At 51.5% G+C, this 13,034-nt stretch overlaps 1 protein-coding gene across 3 annotated transcripts; it reads right to left on the bottom strand.

Moving 5' to 3' along the window:
* Positions 1-107: 107 nt before the first annotated feature.
* On the bottom strand, positions 108-12,990 carry APEX1 (apurinic/apyrimidinic endodeoxyribonuclease 1). 3 transcript variants are annotated; one of them, XM_053262916.1, is made up of 5 exons: positions 12,838-12,990; positions 11,059-11,197; positions 7,141-7,322; positions 4,031-4,223; positions 108-2,228 (listed from the first exon to the last, which is right to left on the bottom strand). In XM_053262916.1, exons 2-5 carry the CDS (start codon positions 11,117-11,119, stop codon positions 1,714-1,716), a joined length of 951 nt encoding a protein of 316 aa, XP_053118891.1. In that variant the 5' UTR covers positions 11,120-11,197; positions 12,838-12,990; the 3' UTR covers positions 108-1,713. The 3 variants fall into 3 exon arrangements, with proteins under 3 accessions (XP_053118891.1, XP_053118893.1, XP_053118892.1); XM_053262918.1 differs by having other exon boundaries at positions 11,059-11,200; positions 12,838-12,974; XM_053262917.1 differs by having other exon boundaries at positions 11,059-11,217; positions 12,838-12,925.
* Between the last annotated feature and the right edge of the window lie 44 nt (positions 12,991-13,034).

Below are 13,034 nucleotides of genomic sequence, written 5' to 3'. Positions count from 1 at the left end.
CGGCTGGGCTACAGGGAACCTACCTTTGCCGTGCCAAGGGGGTGTGTGGGGATCATGAGATCCAGGTCACAAGTCTGAAAGTAAAACAAGGAGGCGCTTCTTTTGGGCTCAGTCACGAGCAGATGCTTTATTCTGATGCATAGCAAAGATTCAGTGAAAACGCCCTGCCATTTTCAAATGGCTCTCTTTCTAGTAGTGGGGCCCTGCACGCTTATGAACGAAACAGGAAGTGGAAGTAGAGCTCTCAGTGCTGCCCCCCACCCCAGCATAGTTGCATAACTTACTCTGTTTCTTGCTACGTGCAGAAGAGGGGCAGAGGTGCCAAAACCAAATGGTCCTCCCCCCCCCCCCGATTGCCCACATGTGTTCGGGTCAAGCTTGAGGGCCAGAAGCCTTTTTAAAAACCAACAAAACCTACACCAAGTTCTCCACGTAGTACTGAATCCCACACTTCCACCTGGAGATGGGCTTCTAAAACTTGGGTCCCTTGCTGATGCTGGACAACATCCCCATTGTGGCTGGGGATAATGGGAGTTGTAGTCCAGCAACATCAAGAGACCCAAGTCTGAAAACCCCGGACAAGGGGCGCAAAGCCCTAAATCATACAGCCAACCGCAAGGGTTTCGTTCCTGGAAACTCTTGTGGTTGGAGAGCCATTGGTTTTAATGGCAAACGGGGTTAGGGGAATTGTGGTTGTGAAGTGACCAAAAAAGGTAAAGTGATAGCGACCCCCAAAATGCCCCCCCCCGCCAATTAAAAAAAACAAATTGCCAAACTGCACATTTCCCAGTCATGAATCCCACACTTTTCAAATCTGCGATTGGAAAAACCAATAAGCGAATTTTCACATTTGTCTTGAGAGGAGAAGCAGATGGACTGATTAAGGTGAAACAGGCCATATTTGCATGAACAATCACTTTGGTTTTACTACAGAGTACTTGGAGCTGGTGTGATACTGCGGTTAGAGTAGCACAACTAGGCCCGGGGGCCTGGATCCCAGACCCTGCTGAACGACAGAGCTTACTTGATGCCCTTCGGCCTGTTGCTTTTATGAAAAGGGAAGTTTAATGTTCTTTTGAGAGATTAAATCTGTGTTAGGAGTACAGCCTCCTAAATCCAGGAAATATGGCAGGGGTTAGGCTCTAAAGATAAACTGTTTGATAGAAAAATAAGGTGGAGAAGATGGAGATTCACAGGCTGAGAGGAGCACATGTGGTTGTTGGATGGGAAAAGGAGAATCGGCTTTCTCTAGCAGGCCCTTGCACTCCCTGTTGTGAGAATCCCAGAGTATAGGGGTTGCCAGTTACTGAACGGGAGAAGCTATCCGTTATTTTTTTTAACAGCCCCAAGAAAAAGGAGTGGCCAGACGTCCTCTCCTGCATTAGTGTGTCCACACCTGCTTTCCTCCTGTCTACTCCAGGAGTAGTCTACCTGTCTACTGAAACCAGAGCCCCATAGCAAATGACAAAACCTTGCTACAGCCAGCGCGATTACAGCCGAGGCAGTCTCCGGTCAGCGGCTGGCAACCCCGGGCACCGTAATCTCGTCTCCCTGCCATGATAGACACAGAAATCCAACCCCTTGCTATAAAAGGGTGCACACACACACATGTAATCATCTCACACAACCGTGCATCTCTCAGGGGAAACATGGAGTTACCCCACGCGCAAGCTGCAGTACTGCAAGGCCAATGCAATACTGCCCTCCGTCCCATCACACAGCCAGATACAGGGTGATGGGACAGTGGTCGCTCCCCAGAGCCCCAGAGCGGATCTTGCTGTCGCACAAGCCCTCCAGCAGCCCCTTGGACACCAGGAAGTAGTCAAGCCGCCAGCCCACGTTCTTCGCCCGGGCGTTCATCATGTAGGTCCAGAAGGTGTAGGCGTAGGGCGTGTCGGGGTAGAAGTGTCGGAACGTGTCGGTGAAGCCGGCCTCCAGCAGCTCCCCGAAGCCGGCCCGCTCCTCCGGGGTGAAGCCTGCATTCTTCTTGTTGCCCTTGGGATTCTTCAGGTCGATCTCCTGGTGCGCCACGTTGAGGTCCCCGCACAGGATGAGGGCCTTGCGGGCGGCCAGGCGCTGTAGGTAAGAGCGGAAGGCCACGTCCCAGCGTTGGCGGTATTCCAGGCGCACCAGCCCTCGCCCCGCGTTGGGCACGTAGGCCGTCACCAGGAAATAGGAGGGAAATTCAGCTGTGATCACCCGGCCTTCCTTGTCATGCTCCTCCTCACCTGTAAGTAAAGGTCGTGTGCCATCAAGTCGATTTCGACTCCTGGCGCCCACAGAGCCCTGTGGTTTTCTTTGATAGAATACAGGAGGGGTTTGCCATTGCCTCCTCATTTTGAGATGATGCCTCTCAGCATCTTCCTATATCGCAGCTGCCTGATATAGTACCAGCGGGGATTCGAACTGGCAACCTTCTGCTTGTTAGTCAAGCATTTCCCCGCTGCACCACTTAAGGTTTCTGCCTGACCTGTAGGAGGCAGGAAGTCCACAGAAGGTAAACGGTCATTGGCTTGGAGGCGCTGGCCAAAGGTAGCCACGGCCTCCCCATCAGACTTGGAAGGCTGAACTCTTATGCAAAGAATTCATAAAGCAGCTTACTTCAGACCCCATCCAAGTCCCTCCTCCAATAATATTAGGAGAATGATGGGGGCTGATCTCGACTCCAGCTATGAATGTTTATTTCCATTGCCACTTATGGCAATGAGCCAGGGACCAGAAGGGCTGGGTAATGGAATCGCAGCAGCAGGGAAAGCAAGCAGGTAAATGGGAGGAAGAACTTGATTTTCACTTTGGTTCCGATTAAAATCTGACCCGAAGAGTTTGCAGGTCGGTAATGCTCACCTTGTATTTGAGGCAAGCATTATGGGGCTACTGAAGTTTGTACTCCCCAGATGGTTTTGGCAACATCGCCTGTGAGAAACAGATGTTCAAAGCACAGAGCACCTCCGCTCTTAACTAGAAATGTTGCCTTATAGCAGACCGGCCGAGCCCACCTTCCTCTGGGTTGGCGTGGGGAGAGCCTGCCTATGGAAACTGAAGCTGGGCAGAGCAAAAGGGCAGATGAAGCCCGGCCATGAGTTTCAGTGGGGGGGATAGGGAGTGCATAAAGCCCACTGCCCACCAAGAGGAGAGCAAAGCTGTGACTGAGGGCGAGAGTTGGCTAATAATTAAAGTACGACTGGTGGGGAAGTTTAAACTTTGGGCATGCCACAATTCAGTGGGACTGCCCCACAGACTGGTATGAGAGGGGAAACTCAGCTGTGTGAAAACCTCAGGTTTAGAAGGTTTTTTTTTCCCCCTTTCTCTTTTTTTATAGAGTGCCATAAGTTCCTAGCCCTTATGGTTCTAAAGACAGGCTTGAAAGGCATGGACAAGACTGACTGAACTCTCAGCAGCCAGGAGTGGCTGAAGGGCACTTTCTACAGTCAGTGGGCTTCTGTGCCCTGCACTAGTCCTCGCTCAGAACCAATTATGCAAAATGGGGAGAAATATGGAAATCACAAAGTAGAATTTCTCTGGGTGCAAGATTTATCTCTGCCTGCCCAACCCCATGCACAGCCCTGGAATACTTGTATACAGAGGGTGCCACATCTCACATGTTTCCATGTCCGTAAAGCCTGGATTGTGGCCTAGAGATAGTCCGCGGGATGATGAATGAGCTTGGAGCAGTATTCACAGAGTTCGTGACAGGGTTTCTCCCACTTGGGTCCCCAGATGCTGTTGGGACCAACTCCCATAATTCCCACCAGACCCTTCTTAACCACATCCCATGGGTAAGCAAGCACAGATTGGCTTCCTGAGGCCTATGGGCTCCTCACCCTCGTAGGCCACTGAGTCAACCTCCTGCGCCCACATGCTAATGAACGAGGGGAAGGGCCAGTCATGGAATGTTGACTTGAGGAAGCACCGGTGGTGGGAAGGGGCCAAAAAGCAGCATGAAAGGCACAGCTCTAAAGAGACAGGCTGTGCAGGGATAAGGCTTGTGCAAGGAAGGTGCCCTTAGCTAAGGGAGCTGGGGAGTCCTTACCGATGCCGAAGGTGACATCGATCGGCTTGACCTTGGAGAGCATGGCCACGCCGCTGTAGCCTTCCTTGTCGTCGGAGCAGGCCCAGTACTTGTGGGGATATTCAGCCATATCCCGGATGTCGGCGGGGAGCTGCTTCTCTGCGCACTTGGTTTCTTGAAGGCAGAGCACATCAGGGTCCTCTTTGCACACCCACTGCAGGGAGAGATGGCGTTAGGTCAAGTTTCCCCGAGTTCCATCCCCCGACAAAAGAGAGGAGTGGGGTTCGGCAGGCTAGAACAGGGAGACTCGGGCGGGTGGGGATGGGGGCTTCGCGTGCCAACCAAAGGAGCTACTTCCCAATGGTGAACTGTGTAAGAGCCAGTGGTCCGGTAGCCAGACGAAGGCTGTGCAAGTGCAACGTACAAAGATGGATCCATGGAAGGGGGCCACATAGCTTAGCAGATGCTCAAGGTTGCTCCGTCTCACAGGAACACAGCAAGCTGCCCGATACCGAGCCAGACCCTCGGTCCATCGAGCTCAGTGTTGGCTATACCAGGCCTGCTCAACGTAGGCCCCCTAGCTGCTTTTGGACTACAACTCCCATAATCCCCAGCCACTGTGGCCAATAGCCAGGGATTATGGGAGCTGTAGGCCAACATCTGCAGGAGGGCCGAATTTGAGCAGCCCTGGGCTAGACGGACTGGCAGTGGCTCTCCAAGGCTTCAGGCAGGAGCCTTTCGCAGCCCTACCTGGAGGTGCCACCTGGGGCCTTCTGCATGCAAACATACATATGCTTCCCCACTAAGCTATGGTTCCGTCCCCTTATCTCACAGTGCACACACACGTAGTCTCCCATCCAAATGCAAACCAAGGCAGACCTTGCTTGGCAAAGGGGAGAATTCAGGCTTACGGATTTGCACAAAACCGGCGGGGTCCGGTTTGGCGGTGGTGGGGTTTGGTGGCTTTAAAGACGGGGTGCACCTCCTCCCCCCGACCGCGTTTCCCCTGCCAGCGCATGAGTCCTACCTCCCTGCTGCCCCATGACGCTGTTTACCGGATGTACCCGGAAGTAGGAATGGTGACTGCACATGCCGCTCGCGCGCACGCACCCAACACGTGCAGTTGCCGTTCCTGCTTCCGGGTACATCTAGTAAATGGCGGCACTGGGTGGCAGGGAGGTATGCTCCTGCCCCGACCGGCTCTTAAGGACTCATGCACTGGCAGGGGAAGTAAGTGTACCCACCCCTGCCCTTAAAGCCACCCACCCCTAGCTGAACCTTCGAGCCGGTGGGGGTTCGAACTGGTTCGGAGGCCCGTAAAATGGCCTCCAAACCAGTTCATGCACATCCCTATTCATGCGAACTACCATAAGACCAGCTCACCTCTTAAAGGAAGAGAATGGGTTTTCCAGGTGGTAGCTAGGACCGTTCCCTTCCTGGATCCTTCCCATCCGAGAACACAGCCTGACCCGACCCCCACCCCGGCCCATCCAGCTCAGCACTGTCTCGTCATCAACTGGCAGCGGCTTCTCCAAGGCTTCAGGCAGGAGGCCTTCCCCGCCCTCCCTGGAGATGCTGCCAGGGAATGAGCTCTGGCCCCATCCCTTGCACCCTTGATCTGTTTGTGTGTTGGGCTTGTGCAAAAAGGATAGCCTGACATCACTCCCTGCAACAGACAGGGACCAAGGAAGCAATTCCACCCAGGAGGCAGGTCAGAGGCAGCATGCATGGGCCCAATTGCACTGGTTGCCACACTAGTGCCACACACTCCCAACTTAGAAGATCTAGCCAACACAACAGCCTTGCACTAGTGCAGCATTAACCCGGATGTCAGCCAGCATTGTGCAGTGGTTAGTGTCAGCCTCTGGTCCTGGGAGATCTGAGTTCTAACTCCTGGTCAGCTAGGAAGACCAGTCTCTCCCCCTCACCCCACCCACCACACACACTCAACCTATCCTACCTCACAGGGTTGTTGTGAGGGTAAAATGGGTCAGTGTGAGAAGAGCCAAGCATGCTGCCCTGCGCTCCTTGAAGAAAGGGCAGGATAAAGATGCAATGTTAAGCTGGCTTCGTCTGTCTCCAGTCCTAGCCTGCACCCCCAAAGGGGTTTGCTAATTCGTGCAGAGTGTCTGGTTGCTATGCCACAGCCTTGTGATGGCTTCTCCGTGAGAGGCAGTGCTTCCTCGAGGGGCTGTCGCAAGCCAGAGGCTGTGTTAACACATTCAGCATCAAAAGCAAACTGCAACCAATTGTGCACACACATGAGACGAGGACATCCAGGAGGGAGGACCAATTGAGGGACACCCAAACTCCTGCCCAGGCTATATGATGCCAGATGTGGCAGAGAGTTCCTTGTAGAGCCTGGCTGAGTGGTGAATGGATGTTCTCAGCCTTGGGTCGTCAGGTGGTGTTGGACTACAGTGCCCATCATCCCCTGCCCAACACCATCTGGCAACCCAAGGCTGAGAACATCCATTCACCACTCAGCCAGGCTCTACAAGAAAAAAAGCGTTTGCTTCTTAATCTTTATTTATGTTTAATTTAAAGACAACCAAGGTGGTGTTTCCAAAACAATGCATGGTCTGGAGGAAATCAATGCCGCCCGCCCGCCTGACACAACTAATTCAGGACAGCCAAAAGACAGCACTTCTTCATTCAATAGGGGTAATTAATTTATGGAATTTGTGGCCACAGCTGTGGTGCTGGCCACTGGCTTAGATGGATTTAGAAAAGAACTAGGCAAATTCATGGCAGAAGAGGAGTGGTTTCTTGGCTATTAACCATGGTAGCTAAGTAGAGCATCCAGGTTCAGAGGCAGTATAGCTTTAAATATTAGTTGCTGGGGAACAAAAACCAAGAGAGCCTGATGCTTCCATGCCCTGCTTGAGGGCTTCCTGGAGAAGGGTTTCCCAACCTTGGGTCCCCAGATGATGCGCAACTACGAGTCCCATCATTCCCTGCCACCACGATCAAATGTCATGGTAGCAGGGGGGTGATGGGAGTTGTAGTTGAACATCTGGGGACCAAAGATTGGAAAGCCCAGTCCTAGAGCATCTAGATGACCACTGTGGGAAACAGGACGCTGGGTATGATCGCCCTTTCGGTCCAGCAACGCTCTTCTTCTGCCTTACCTCTAAACCTTTCTTCTTGACCCAGGCACGGAGCCCGTCCACATTCCAGGAAGTGATCTTCAACGTATATTTCTTGCCACTGGGAGAAGTGAGCTTATCTGGAGGATCTTCGTACAGGATGGGGCCGTCTGCCTCCTTCTCCGCTTTCCCTCCACCTTTCTTAGCCTTCTTAGGCTCCGGCTCTAGCAAAGAGAAGCCGAGGAAAACAGAAAACCTTTTTCAGCAGTCACAAAGCACTGGGGTCTGCGTTCCCTCTAAAGTGAGCGCATGCGCGTGCATACAACTGCAGCCCTCCGCGCAGCTGCTTTTAGGAGGCATGCAGTCTCCTCCGCCTCAACTCCCTCTACCTCTTCCCTGGCAGCCAGAGGCAAAAGGGAAGGCAGCACCCCCGCCATCCTTTCCCCACCCCACTCCCAATAGATCTCTTCCCCCACCCACCCCGCAGCTGCCCTGGGTCCGAAGAAGGAATTCTATGAATTCTGAATCCCTTTTGAATTTGCTTGTCTTCTAAATAATCCGGTGACACCCACTTGTTGCTCTGCCTTCAGATATCTGATTGGTGGGGAGATGGGTCACCAACACGAGAGGACCTTTTCCTGTGGCGACACCCACTATGTGGAACTCCCTGCCACAAGAGTTGAGAGCCACTCCCTCCTTGCATTCTGCCAATGCCCGAAGACTGACTTGCTTAGGCAGGCTTTTGAATCTTGGTGCCACTCTGATATCCTACAATTATTTAATTTGCTGCCTTTTCTTTCTTAGTTGCTACTGATATTTTAATTTCACACTGTTTTGTTTTGATTGCTAGATGCTCTGGGCATCCCCATTTTGGGTGGAGAAAGAACAGGATATAGTTCATTTTTAATGCATGAAAATACGTATGCCTCCTGTAATTTAAAAGTTCAAAGACAACTCTTCCTCAAGCTATCCTGAGCCTATAGATGTATGTAGCCAAACAAGCAGCTCACACAACAGCTTGCTGTGTTGGTGGTGTCCAGTATTCTAAGGTGCACATGCTCACAAGGTTTTTGATGTCCACTCAGTTAATTTTTGGTCCCGCTCAGGTTGAATCAGGAAGGCCCCACTCTGAATGCCTGTGTGCACACACTGCCTTGATACTGCCGCCCAGAACAAAACTCATTCCGGAGACAGATGGAGGGGGAAACTAGAGGAAGCTTGAACAGCCATGTGACTGCTGGCCTCTGGAAAGTAACATCTGACTCCAGGTGACCAGGCTGAGAAGTTTACAAAGCTGCAGTCCAACTCGAGAGTAAATTCTAGTGTGACTTCCAAGTTAAGAGGCGTAGCTCAGTGGCAGAGCATCCGCTTTGCATGCAGAAGGTGCCAGGTTCAATCCCTGGCAGCATTTCCAAGTAGGGCTGGGAGAGACTCCTGCCTGAAACCCTGCAGAGCCACTGCCAGTCAGTGTGGACAATACTGAGTTAGATAGACCACTGTCTGACTCAGTATAAGGCAGCTTCCTATGGGTTGCCTGTGTTGGTACCTTAAATTTAAAAAAAAGGCCAATAATGGTTATAAAGGGCAGGAAAGACTACCATTTTTTGTGCACTGGATAGTTATGAGAACTTACTTGCACATATAAATCAAACCCTTATCAGGACTGGAAAAGAGCATCAATGACACCAAGGAAAATAGATGTCATCATCTCTAGGGCTAGGTGAATTCTGCAATGGCAAAGCTTATGGAACTCACTGCTACAAGATGTGATGGCTTTAAAAGGGGATTAGGAGGTCCACAGCTATGTGCCATGAAAGTTAAACAGAACTCCCAGGTTCAGAAGCAGTTTGTCACGGAAGGCTTTTTGCTGCTGATGAGCAACCAAGGTCACGCAGGCTGGCCATTGTTGGAAACAAGAGGCTGGACTAGATGGACTTTTAGTTCCATTCAACAGAGCTGCTCCCAAGTTCTTGAACCTATGCTAGCAATGAAGCTGCTTGATAAAGAGTCAGACCACTGGTCCGTCTATGCCAGGGTTGTCTACCCTGACTGGCAGCAGCTTTCTAACACCTTCAGTAGAGGTCTTTCCCACCCCGATTCTCCAGATCGAAGAACTGGATGACTTGAGATGCCAAGGACTGAATGCAAGACAGAAGCGATGTTCAACACTCATAGCATGAGTACAGTGCTATGGAGAGGAGAGCTGGTCTTGTGGTAGCAAGCATGACCTGTCCCCTTAGCTAAGCAGGGTCTACCCTGGTTGCATCTGAATGGGAGACTAGAAGTGTGAGCATTGTCTGTAAGATATTCCCCTCGGGATGGAGCCGCACTAGAAAGAGCATCTAGGTTCCGAGTTCCCTCCCTGGCAGCATCTCCAAGATAGGGCTGAGAGAGATTCCTGCCTGCAACCTTGGAGAAGCTGCTGCCAGTCTGCGTAGAGACAATACTGAGCTAGATGGACCAAGGGTCTGACTGGGTATATGGCAGCTTCCTATGTACAGTGTACACAGGTACAGTTCTTCACACATCATGCTGAGTGCAGGTGCAGCAGTACACCTCTGATCGGTATACGCCTTTGGAGGGGCCTTGCACACAGAATCACTTCCAAAATGAGTGCGTGCAGCCATACATACAAAACCAGCCATCTGTTTACAGACATCTGAACTCCCGTATAATATAATGTCTGAATAGGGCTCTTTTCTGGCTCCAGAACATATGCTCTGCCTCCAAGCTAAGGCCCTGACATGCCAGTCTTCTGTGCATGCAATTTTTTGTTGTTGTTTCTTTAAAAAGTTGTGGGACCATTTCAACATGTGATTTCAATGAGAAAATGAAAAACATGCGACAAGGAGCCTGAAATGGTAGTGTTAAGCAACAGCTGTTCCACTTTCTTTCTTTCTTTCTTTCTTTCTTTCTTGATTGATTGATTGATTGATTGATTGGCTGAGCACATGTTTTGTGGTCCCAGTACTGCATTAGTATGGAGAGAAGGGGGCTGGTTCTGTCAAACATGGATAAGCTTGCATTCCTTGGTCACTCCCCAGTTGTTTTATTCTCCCCTGGTCACATCCCCAAAGCTGTTGTGCTGATTCAATGGCACAGCTTCTCATGCAGCACTGGCACAAAGGCCTCATCCTGACATAGGAACGTAGGCAGCTGCCATATACCGAGTCAGACCATTGGTCTATCCAGCTCAGCATTGTCTTCACAGACTGGCAGCGGCTTCTCCAAGGTTGCAGGCAGGAGTCTCTCTCAGCCCTATAATCTTGGAGATGCTGCCAGGGAGGGAACTGGGAACCTTCTGTTCTTCCCAGAGTGGCTCCATCCCCTAAAGGGAATCTCTTCCAGTGCTCACACATCAAGTCTCCCATTCATATGCAACCAGGGCAGATGCTGCTTAGCTGAGGGAACAAGTCATGCTTGCTACCACAAGACCAGCTCTCCTTCCTTAAGGACCAGCTTCCTCCTGACCTTACCCACATTTGTGCCCAGAATAGAACGGGACCAGGTTTTCAGCTACATTGAGTGGGGTGGGGTGAGGGGCACCAATTGGATTCTTCACTCCGAAAGGTTTGCTACTACAGAGTTTATGACGCCTGTGGAGGGACTGGGGAGACCTGAGTTCAAATCCCCATTAGGCCAGGAAACTCACTGGGTGACTCAGAACCAGTCACATCTCTCTCAGCCTAGCCTACCTCACAGCGTTGTTGAGAAGACCAGCATCACCATGTATACCACTCTGGGCTCCTTAGAGGGATATAAGTGTAACCAAAGAAAAAGTCCTGATGCAGAGAAGCTGGGGGACTTCTGCAACGTCTCTGCTTGTGCAGCAAATAAGCGTATAGGGCAAGCGAAAGGGAAGCTACCGGGCCCCAAATGTTAAAGGCTAATGTACTACAGCCCAGGCAAATGTGAGAAGGGGACCAATGGCACCTTGGTCGCCAAGGAAGAGACACTCACCAGGCACCTCCTTCTCCTCAGCAAGGACTCCATCTTCTTTTTTCTTCCCCCGTTTTGGCATCTCAGGTCCCCAGCTAGGTCCTAACCCAAGCAGCCGACAGCGCCGTCTCACAAGCGGCAGGCTCCTAAGTAGCAACGTCTGCTGGAGAGGAAGAAGCACTAGCGCAAACCACAAACACCTTCAGTTCCCGTCAAAAGAGGCCCTTTCCTGCAGCCTCGTGTCCTTTAGGGATGTGCACGGACCTGTTTGGAGGCCCTTTTACAGGCCTCCATACAGGTTCAAACAATGGCAGGGTTGTGTGTGTCTCACTTTAAGGGCGGTGGAGGGTGCACTCCCCCCCCCCACTGGCACTGGGTGTCGTAAGCACGTCGCAGTTGCACATGCGCCCGTCTGACGTGCACACACGACATGCACCCGGTACTTCTGGCCGAAGAGGTGAAAGGGGCGGCAGGGAGGTACACTGCTGCCCCAAGGGCTTTTACCGACACCGAGCACCAGCGGGGGGAAAGCAGGAGGAGGGGTAAGTGCACCCTCCCCTGCCCTTAAAGTGAGACCCCCACCCCCCCAATTCTGTGCACATCCTTAGTGTCCCGCTGACCCGCCTACCAACCAGAGTTTCCTCCAACAAGGATTCCCAGATGTTGATGACTACAACTCCCACAATCCCCAGCCAAAGGCCATTGCAGCTGGGGATGCTGGGAGTTTTAGTAAACAACATCTGGGAATCCTTGTTGGAGGGCACACTTTTACCAACTATCCCTCCATCGCCAAAAAAGGAAGGAAGGAAGGAAGGAAGGAAGGGGGGGTGGCATATGCACCAACATGCCATCCAGCGGCACTCCTCATCCCATGCACAGCAACTCATTCGTAGCCTAATACATTAATCCTCTGAGCCAAATCAGAGGATCAACCTCCCATACCCACCTCCTTCTCCTCCATAAGCCCCCCACAGTCAGCACAGACACATCTAAGGAGCCTCGCAGTGGGTTAGATTAGGACATCAGCCCATTTCACTTAGGAATTGCTATTTTATCAGGCAGTGGGTCCCAGGCAGGAGCCTTCCTCAGCCCTATGCAGCATCCTTCAAATGGTGATGTCACCACTTGGAAGATTTGACTACATACACACACCGCTTGGCACACAGAGCCCTTCTCTCCGCCAGTAACACTGTTCCTACCAGATAAGCTCCATCTTCCAAATCACGCTGCTTCTGTAGGAGAACTCTCCAACCAATCACAGCTCTTGCTGAAGCAGAAAGCACCCTCCTCCCAGCCAATCACTGCCCTCCCCCACTGCACATACACACTTAAATAGCTTTTTTGCAGTTGATCTGTCTCTCTTCATAGTCATCAGCCCCAGATAATCTATAGCTGCTTCATTCCCTCTCTCCCAGACAAAGCCACTATTTCTTTTGAGGCTGGAATGCCCGGCAGAAATTCAACAGATGCTTTCCCACTAACAGTGCTAGGAAACTCAACCTGGTGAGCTTCTGCCTACAGCAATTAAAGGCACAGAGTCATTTTCTGCAGGTACAGAAGACAGATGGCAACTCTTAAGAAGCCATGACGGAGCAAAGCTACATCTGTTGAATATCTGTCTCCCAAGCAGTTGTTAAAGGGAAGTGGGGCGGGCGGGCAGATAAGCAACCTTAATCACAGACTCTTCTTGCAAAGATGGAAGCCCAGCTCACCCCTGCATTTCTCTACGCATGATACAGTAGATAGAATTATAATAACAATTAATTAGTAATAGCATATTAAACCATTTCTCCTCCTTACCGCACCAGGATCCCAGAGACCCCCCGCGAGACAAAGGAGCACGCTGTAGAGCTCAAGCAGAAGGAGAATGGAGAGACAACCACGTGGAGTGGATACGGCACGTGACACGGGAGGGCTCGAGTGGGCGGGCCTATCTTGTAGGGGGAGCGAAAGGGGTAGGCCTGTCCAGCAATTAAGGGGTTAAAGAGTGTTTGAAA

Source organism: Hemicordylus capensis, chromosome 6 (genome assembly GCF_027244095.1).
Source record: "Hemicordylus capensis ecotype Gifberg chromosome 6, rHemCap1.1.pri, whole genome shotgun sequence".
In the NCBI taxonomy this organism is placed as follows: domain Eukaryota; kingdom Metazoa; phylum Chordata; class Lepidosauria; order Squamata; family Cordylidae; genus Hemicordylus; species Hemicordylus capensis.
The sequence above is the reverse complement of the archived record's forward strand: the minus strand, read 5'-3'. Positions and strand labels throughout refer to the sequence as shown.

Excerpts from the sequence above, each read along its gene's own strand:
- APEX1 (XM_053262916.1), bottom strand. The coding sequence starts at position 11,119 with ATGCCAAAACGGGGGAAGAAAAAAGAAGATGGAGTCCTTGCTGAGGAG. Across the intron at positions 7,323-11,058 it reads TGAGGAGAAGGAGGTGCCTG|AGCCGGAGCCTAAGAAGGCT; the intron begins GTGAGTGTCTCT and ends TCTCTTTGCTAG. Across the intron at positions 2,229-4,030 it reads CGATGTCACCTTCGGCATCG|GTGAGGAGGAGCATGACAAG; the intron begins GTAAGGACTCCC and ends CTTTACTTACAG.